The sequence below is a fragment of the Chiloscyllium plagiosum genome, unplaced genomic scaffold (genome assembly GCF_037043375.1).
Source record: "Chiloscyllium plagiosum isolate Xiang-an unplaced genomic scaffold, Cpla_swu_hap1 HiC_scaffold_1, whole genome shotgun sequence".
NCBI classification, from domain to species: domain Eukaryota; kingdom Metazoa; phylum Chordata; class Chondrichthyes; order Orectolobiformes; family Hemiscylliidae; genus Chiloscyllium; species Chiloscyllium plagiosum.
The window spans coordinates 41,359,746-41,369,000 of record NW_028270139.1 but is presented as its reverse complement, the minus strand read 5'-3'; the positions used below and the strand labels follow the sequence as shown (position 1 = coordinate 41,369,000).

The 9,255-nt window shown below is 40.8% G+C and overlaps 1 protein-coding gene across 1 annotated transcript; it reads right to left on the bottom strand.

Annotated features, from left to right (window-relative positions):
• Positions 1-1,027: 1,027 nt before the first annotated feature.
• tmem150c (transmembrane protein 150C) lies at positions 1,028-8,398 on the bottom strand. The gene is made up of 4 exons (XM_087986721.1): positions 8,266-8,398; positions 5,816-5,943; positions 3,898-4,075; positions 1,028-1,661 (listed from the first exon to the last, which is right to left on the bottom strand). The coding sequence occupies exons 1-4, from the start codon at positions 8,396-8,398 to the stop codon at positions 1,453-1,455; spliced, it is 648 nt and encodes a 215-aa protein (XP_087842847.1). The 3' UTR covers positions 1,028-1,452.
• Between the last annotated feature and the right edge of the window lie 857 nt (positions 8,399-9,255).

Here is a 9,255-nt window from a genome sequence, read left to right as displayed (position 1 = left end):
CATGCAACTCTGGTCTCCTTCTAATTGGAAAGATGTTGTGAAACTTGAAAGTGCTCAGAAAAGATTTACAAAAATGTTGCCAGGGTTGGAGGGTTTGAGCTACAGGGAGAAGCTGAATAGACTGGGGCTGTTTTCCCTGGAGCGTAAGAGGCTGAGGGGTGACCTTATAGAGGTTTATAAAATCATGAGGGGCATGGATAGGGTAAATACACAAGGTCTTTTCCCTGGGGGGAGTCCATAGTGGGCATAGATTTAGGGTGAGAGAGGAAAGATTCAAAAAGAATATAAGGGGCAACTTTTTCATGCAAAGAGTGGTGCATGTATGGTATGAGCTGCCAGTGGAAGTGGTGGGAGCTGGTACAATGACAATATTTCAGACACACTTGGATGGGTATATGAATAGGAAGGGTTTGGAGGGATATAGGCCTAGTGCTGGCAAATGTAACTAGATTAATTTAGGATATCTGATCACATGGACGAGTTGGACTAAAGGGTCTGTTTCTATGCTGTACATCACTATGTCTATAATTAGAATCAAAGGTTAATATAATGTAGGTTACGCATTCTGAAGATCAAGACGTGGATGTCTTGTTTTGAGTTTTTGGCCGAACATCTCTCTGGCTGAGTTGAAAAATGTGTTGCTGGAAAAACACAGCAGGCGAGGCAGCATCCGAGAAGCAGGAGAATCGACGTTTCGGGCATAAGCCCTTCTTCAGGAATCTTTGCAGGAATCCCATTCCTGAAGAAGGGCTTATGCCCGAAACGTCGATTCTCCTGCACCTCGGATGCTGCCTGGCCTGCTGTGTTTTTCCAGCAACACATTTTTCAACTCTGGTCTCCAGCATCTGCAGTCCTCACTTTCTCCTAATCTCTCTGGCTGAAACTTGTAAGCTATAAAATGCAAGTCTTTTCAGTCAAGCTTGGCCCTTGCTCCAATAGCAAGTGGGTTCTAAGATATATAGAGGCCAGGAATAGTAGCACGTTCATCATACAAAGTTGTATATCTCTCCAGTACAATAATAGTGTGCACAGTCCTGTTCACCAAATACCTTACATAATGCCACGCATCTGCTGATATTAGCCCCCTCCACCTCTCTTCATGTCTTTAGATTCCAGCTCCCAGCCATCACTTTATCCCAACCCATTGCGGTTCCATTTTTTTGAAAGTTTTGTTTAGAAGTACTTTCACAGGATCTGAGCATCTGCTGGCTTGGTGAGCTTTTTGTTGCTTTTCTCGAATTATCTTCAAGAGATTGGTGGAGAGAGCTGAAAAAGATTATCAGTGATAAAGATACCAAAGGATAATCTTTATGAGGGAAGAGTTTAGATGTTAAAAGAAATAATCTCACAAATATACTCTTCAATCAAAGCTTGAAAACATTAAATTTAATGTCAAATTAAATGTTAGGAATGTATCCATTAATATTCTGGACTACTGGAAAGACAGCCTCATTAATAACTGTCTCTAAAATGATCTGAGCGGAATTCAGCAATGACAGTGGAGACTTTTGAAACACTTTGTTCATCAGCACATTGAATTTTAAATTCTGAATATCGAAATTCAATCGCAAATGTTGCTATGTAGAGGTAGTAAAGCATGATTAACATCCACTGGGTTCTTGCTCCATGGAACATTTTGAGTTGTGCAACCAGAAAAAAATCTATTTATAATTTGGTTAAGGAATTCAGCAAATAATTCTGAAGCAATACTTTTGGTTTAAATTATTAAATTTTTAAAATGATAAACAGTGACCGAGCGATAATAAACCTGGACTTATAAACCTGGAGTTTCAGAAAATGATGAACTGTCATGCATGATAATCAGGTTTAATGTAAACAATACATAAAATGTATGCAAATCTACGTTAGTTATATGGAAAGTGAAAATGTCCTGTCTGGATGGAACCTCAAAAGACGTCAGAATGAGTGCAAGAAAAACTGAAGGATATTTAGATATAAAAGAAGTGCTGGAAATGATTGGCTAATCAGAGAATGTGTGAAAAAAAGGACATGAGCCAGTTGTCGTGCTTATAATTGTTAACCAACTCAGAACTGGCTCTTGTAATATAATACTTGGATCACCCAGCTATGTATGGTTATAGATGAGCCACATAAGCAGAGGATTTTCCACCTGAGTCTTCTGTCTCAAATGTAATCAAATTCACTCACTAGACTTGTATGAATCAGAATGACAGACTGTTTTGGGCTGTCAGCAGTCAGTAGTTTGATTGTCCTGATTCAATGTTCCAATTCTACCCAACATACACGTAAATGGAATTTTCCTGTTTTCAATTAAAGTGTTGTTGTGGAGTGAGATTCATGGTGTCCAGTCTGCAATGGTTTGGGATGATTTTTGTCACACAATCCTCCACTCCTTACATCATTAATAATGCAACCTGATTCCCTCCTTGTGGTATTGGCCACCACTGCCTGGAACTTACGGTGATTGTGCAACTGGCAACATTTTTAAGGTTTGGCTGCACATCACTTCAGATGCTGCAAGACAAGACTGACCCTCATATGGTGATGCTCAAGCTGTACTTTCAGGACACAGGGAAACTCACTCCTCACTATGCAGACAGAAACCTCGTGGTGTTGACAAATGCGGTGATGGAGAGGAGGGCAGTATTTTACCTGTAGACCCAGTGGAGGTCACACCATCAGACTAAGACAGCCTGGCCCAAAATATAGCCGAGGTCAGTGCTGAATTGTGGATGACCCACCTCATCCTCCCAAACTACTATCTCTTCCTGCCAGCCGTGTATCCTACTCACTCACTGAAGCCAACTCACCACCTCTGCTGCTCATGCATCAACACTAACTACTCTTCCATCCACCTTGATCACATTCAATCCTTGCCTCTGTCATGTTGTAGCAATAATTGGCCTACCTTCTCAACGGATCTCACCACAACACCCTGACCATGACCAACTACTGGACTGAAATTGGACCAGCCCCTTGACTAACTGTGCCAGTGCCCCTTCACTAATTGTAGTCCTCCTTCACCCCACTAAAGACTGCTTCCCTTTGACTTTCACACATGGTCATATGCTTGAAGCACGTGCAGTGTGTTTGATGTATACACTGCTGGCATACACTGCAGGCATTGACATAGCCCAGTGTCACGCAGAGACATGTTCACTCCCTTCAGTGCTCCCATAGTCACAGCTATCTGTATCTCCCAGCAATGTAAGCTCTAGAGGATGGTAGCCTGTAACTGAGTACTAAAGCTTTGGACTCTAGGAACTCAGCGTGCTGGCAAAATGTAAGTCAGCACAGAAATTAGTGAACGTATACTTGGAAAGCAATGCTAAGTAGCAAGAGGCTAGTAAGCACAAAGCAAGTGAGCACTAAGAAAGCCAGCTCAGAGCTGTAAGATGCACCTGTGTAGATGCTTGAAGTATGTGTCCTTATGCAATTGTCCCTGAGCTCCAAATGGAAGTGTTGAAGGGATGAAGTGTGTGAGTTGGTGTGAGAGAAGGTGCAATGATGTGGTGAGGATGCCAACTTGCACAGATGAAGGGTCAAGAAGGACAGTGACCATAAAACATATAGTGACATGGTTGTGAAGAGAACCGTCATTTGCATGATGGCTGGGACAAGTAATAGGCAAGTTACAACCACCATTCTGATTTATGGGACTTTGTCAGGGTAGGAGAGAAGGATTGGAAGTGGCTGCAAATAAGCTGAGTTGGGGCTTTAATGAGATGCAAATACATGAAAATAATGTGGTCACCATTCACTTACAAGATTCTGAAGTTGTTGCTATTTAAGGCTTGAAGGGAAAAATTGCAAAATCCTGATTTATTTTCAATCTCCCCACATTTTCCTACCTTCCGTGCGATTGATCACACTGCATCAAGGAGGAGACAATTCTGCCCATAGATCAAAAGATACACAGGATGACAGTTATGGAGATAGCCGTTGCAATCATAACACGCAATATTCCAACTTTAATTCCTTCATGCTTTAGATTTGCCTGAAATGTTAAAACAACCTGGATCCAGCAGACTACAGTTCCAAAACCAAAGATCAAAACTGTGCCTGTGTTGTGTACCCGTTCATTATTAGAGTGCTGGGAACATCAAAAATTAATTACTATTTGAATACAAAACACATTCAATTGCTCTACGTATAATGTCATTGTCAATACAGAAACTAACAACAAAGACTATGTTAAAGTTAAAGATTTTGTTGAATGAAAACTGTAATTATAAATTTTCCAACTTCAGAATAAGATATTCCACCAAATAGTTGAGATTAGTCATGAAAGCATTCAGATTTTTAAAATCTTCACTTTAGATGGCCAGCTATAGATGTTTAAATTTAAAAGCTATAACAAAGCCAAAGGCACTCCATCCACAAATAATCTGACATTTCCCCTAAATGAGTCTTATCCAAATGAATATTAAGCAATTCCTTGGTTTTATCTTCTGCTACAATCCCAAAAGTCCTTACTCTGCAGAACGGTGCCTGAAAATAGTGCTTCCTGTTTACCTGCAGTCAGAGTTTGCTAACATTGTGCATAATCTTACTGGTGACCATCACACAATTTTCAAAACAAATATTAAACCAGACAGGATTCAGAAAAAAATTACCAAGTTGTTGCCAGGAGTGGAGAGTTTGAGATATAAAGATAGATTGGAAAGGCTGGGACTTTGTTCATTTGAGCATAGGAGGTTGGGGGGGGGGGTGACATTATTGAGGTTTGTAAAATCATGAGGAACATACAAAGGTGAGGTGGTAAGGGTCGTTTCCCTAGAGTGGGGGGGGTTCCAAACTAGGTGGTATATTTTTAAGGTGAGTGGAGAAAGATTTAAAAAGGACATGAGGGCAACATTTTTACACAGACAGTGGTTCTTGTGTGCAACGAACAGAGAAAGTGGTGGATGCAGGTACAGGTACAATGTTTAAAAGACATTTGGATAAGTTCATGAACAGGGAAGATCTAGAGGGATATGGGCCAAGTGCAACCAGGTGGGACTAATTTAGTTTGGGAACTTGGTCGGTGTGGACTGGTTGGGCTGAAGGGTTTGTTTCCATGCAGTATGACTTTATGACTGTAAGTAACAAATAAAGTAGCAGAAGGAAAAAGCAAGGAGTCATATATAACTCATTTAGATGAGACTCATTTGGGTGAGCTGTCAGATTATTTTTAGTTGGAGTAGCTAAAATAAGAAAAATGGCCTTCTGCATCTAAACTGATTATGTGATTTAAAGTAATAGAAATGAGGGCACTATTGAAAGATGTGGATAATTGTCTTCTGTTGGCAGTTTGCTACTCTAAAGACAGAAAAATGCAATTTCCACTGGCCTCCCGATCTGTTGTGGTAATTTATGATAAAGATTAGTGGAAACCGTAGAAGAACAGCCATTCACACTATTCCTCCAGGATTTCTGCTGATCTCTCATCAAAGGCACAATGTAATAACTCTGGAAAAGTCCTTGTGGAAATTCCAGGTCTGATATTTCTCCCTATTTTTAAAGTGTATTTTTACTATTTTTTGATGTAATATTCTTCCTCCCATAGTGACATTGTGTGCAGCCCTTGTCCAGTATGTTCTGTTTCTGTCCACCAGGTGGCACCAAACAATGATCTTGCAGTTCACCTCAGCCTTCACGTTTTTATCTCCTCAATGAATAAACCTTTTGAATACACTCGCCAAAAATGGTAATCGCTGAGATCAAAATATGTTTTCTATGTACTGTGACAAGGCCATAGTTTCAAACGCTAGCATGAACTGTGAAATGCGCAGCTGTAACAGATGTGGTGGTATTAGGTGAAAAATGATGATCAGAAACTTTGACATTATACCTGGAAATTGGCCACTAAAGTAATTCCAACAGCAGCTGCACTTAGTGCTAGCACCCCAAAGATATTCAACCACGGTTTCTTCATTTTCGACTTCAGTTGTGAATAACGAAGTATACCAATGGTAACCACTGTTGGAGGGGAGGTGGAGGGGAGAAAGAGTGATTAAAAACAAGCATGATAAATTAGTTTCATTGATAATGGTCAACATCTACTCAATTTTGTAATTTTTATTCAAATAATGGAGAAATTGCTCCCACTCATAAAAGGATCAGGTACAAAAGGGCACAGATTCAAAGTGAATGCAAAAAAAAGTCAATACAGTGAATGGTTCAGGTCTGGACTGCATTGCCTGGAACTATTTTTGAGGTAGATTCGATTGGGGCAGGCAAGAGGGCATTAGATGATTGCTTATTTAGAAAAACATACTGCACAGGGTTACTGGGAAAGAGCAGAAGAATGCCACCAGGCCATGATGCTAACTTAGAGAGCCAGTGCACTTATGATGGGCTCAACAGATTCTATTGGCACTGCAACAATTCTAGTTAACAATGAGACAGTAATTTAATGTCATTGAAGAATTGCACACAAAAGTTGAGAGCCAGTCCATCCATACAGTGCAAACACAGGCCAACATAAAAAAGGGTAACAAGGGAAAGAATAAGGCCCCTCAAGGATCAGCAAGGCAGCCTTTGTGTGGAACCACAGGAGACGGGGGAGATACTAAACGAGTATTTTGCATCAGTGTTTACTGTGGAGAAGGACATGGAAGATATAGAATGTAGGGAAATAGATGGTGACATCTTGAAAAATGTCCATATTACAGAGGAGGAAGTGCTGGATGTCTTAAAGTGCATAAAGATGGATAAATCCTCAAGACTTGATCAGGTGTACCCCAGAACTCTGTGGGAAGCTAGGGAAGTGATTTCTGGGCCCCTTCCTGAGATATTTATGTCATCGATAGTCACAGGGGAGGTGCTGGAAGATTGGAGATTGGCTAACTTGGTGCCACTGTTTAAGAAGGATGGGAAGAAAAAGCCAGGGAACTGTGGAGGACAAGTTATTGGAAGGAAATCCTTGGGGACAGGATTTTCATGTATTTTGAAAGGCAGGGATTGATTAGGGATGTTCAAATGGTTTTCTGCATGGGAAATCATGTCTCACCAACTCCATTGAGTATTTTGAAGAAGTAACAAAGAGGATTGATGAGGGCAGAGCAGTGGACATGATCTATATGGACTTCAGTAAGGCGTTCAATAAGGTTCCTCATGGTAGATTGGTTAGCAAAGTTAGTTCACATGGAATACAAGGAGAGGTAGCCATTTGGATACAGAACTCGCTCAAAGGTAGAAGACAGAGGGTGGCAGTGGAGGGTTGTTTTTCAGACTAGAGGCAGCTGAGGGTTAACCTTATAGAGGTTTATAAAATCATGAGGGGCATGGATAGGGTAAATAGTCAAGGTCTTTTCCCTGGGGTCGTGGAATCCAGAGCTAGAAGGCATAGGTTTAAGGTGAGAGGGGAAAGATTTAAAAGGGATGTATGAGGCAACGTTTTGGTGGTGTGTGTATGGAATGACCTGCCAGAGGAAGTGGTGGAGGCTGGTACAATTACAACATTTAAATGGCATCTGGATGGGTATATAAATGGGAAGGGTTTAGAGGGATTTGGGCCAAGTGCTGGCAAATGGAACTAAAATAAGTTAGGATATCTGGTCGGCATTGATGAGTTGGACTGAAGGGTCTGTTTCCGTGCTGTACATCTCTGTGACTCTATGACACTGACTTAGGGCTACTTTCATTTCAAAGGAGCTGCATGCCATTATTCACTAATGAAGACAGTGTGTGAATTAGTAGTTTACAAGCAATGACAGAAACTCCAAAATATTACTAGTGTAAAGTGACCAGTTCTCTTTTCCTCTGAAGCAGCACAGAGCTTACATAACAGGTATAATTTCACCGTTGGGGCTTTCTAATTATGCCATTTCTCAAAATGCAGATGCTGGAAATTGGAGACAAAAGAAATTAGAAACGAAGCACATCAGTTGGAGAGAATAGAAGTGAATATTTCAGACTGAGATAGGATTCACGCCTTAATTTGTACCCTTCATTCTACAGAATACTGCCAGGCCACTCAATGTTTCCAGCGTAATCTGATTGTGTTCCCCAACTGTGCATCTTCCTGACAAAAGCTTCAGCTCCATTCATTTCAGTTTTCAGCAAAAAAATTGCAGGGTGTATAGCACAGAGGCAGAAAACCTTTCTTCAATGTCATTTTCTTTACCGCCAGCTTTCAGTACGGTCTGTATCCTACACTTTATTTCCATGGGATTTTCAATTTTAGAAACAGAGAAATTTCGTGAAGCAAAAGGGTCTCCTTCAGCCCATTATGTCAGTTCACTGAATAAAGAGCTAATTGGCCTATCTCACTTTGCAACTATTGGAGCTGGATCTTACTGTTTTTCGGCAAAGTGCAAGTCACATGGATTTTGGTGCAGTTATTCTTGCCACAAGCCTGAGCACGTTCTTGCACGTATCTTACCAAACTCACCATATGAATTCTCATTTGAGCCCTCAATTTGAGAATCATGCCCTAGTTCCACACAGCTCACCATACACTATTCCTGGGGTAACTTGACACTCACTAGAGATCCCATAGGGTCATATCAAAAATCCATTGTGCACCCAGACAAGCACCGTCAGTCTGGAGTTGGCCTGTATTACCTGACATTTGCCCTTATCACTTATTTTCTGAAGTAATTCATTAAACATGCAGGTATTGTGCTGAAATTACAGACAAACCTCCAGTAAAACCTACACATTCTTAAAGTCTCAGAATTTTGCTTTTAACTTTTAGGAATAGTGAGCTCTGTGAGAGTCTTCACTTTAACTGTCTTTGGCAAAAATTGTCCTTGTTCTATAATTTGTCCATAATAAAACCATGTTAAAACAGGAACAGAAAAAGGCCATTCAGCCCATCTAGTCTGTGTTGCCATCCAATGAGATAATGGCTGATCTGATAAACCTCAATTCCACTTTTCTGTCTTTTCCACATTACCCTTGATTCCCTTACGGATTAAAAATCTGTCTACCTCAGCCTCAACAGCCCTCTGTGGTAAAGAATTCCACTGTCAGAACCTTCTGTGAATAAAAAATTCCTTCTCTTCTGTGTCTTTATCGGTGACTCATGTTTCTGTGATTATGCCCTCCAGTCCTAGAATCTCCCTTAATGGGAAAAACACCTTTCCACATCTGCCCTGTTCAGTCTTCCAAGAATCTTGTTCGTTTCAATAAGGTAACCTCTGATTCTTTGCCATTCCAACAAGTACAGGCCCAATGTACTCAGTCTCTCCTTATAAGACTGTCGCTCCATACATGGTATCAGTCTTGTAAACCTCCTCTGGACTGCCTCCAAAGCCAGTATATCTCATTCTAGGAAAGGGGCCC

What these genes read in the sequence shown, in the direction of transcription:
- tmem150c (XM_087986721.1), bottom strand. Translation starts at nt 8,398, where the DNA reads ATGATTCTCAAATTGAGGGCTCAAATGAGAATTCATATGGTGAGTTTG. An exon ending in TTGCACTTTGCCGAAAAACA is followed by an intron (nt 5,944 to 8,265) that starts GTAAGATCCAGC and finishes CCCCTCCAACAG; the next exon opens with TGGTTACCATTGGTATACTT. An exon ending in CTTTAGTGGCCAATTTCCAG is followed by an intron (nt 4,076 to 5,815) that starts GTATAATGTCAA and finishes TGATGTTCCCAG; the next exon opens with CACTCTAATAATGAACGGGT.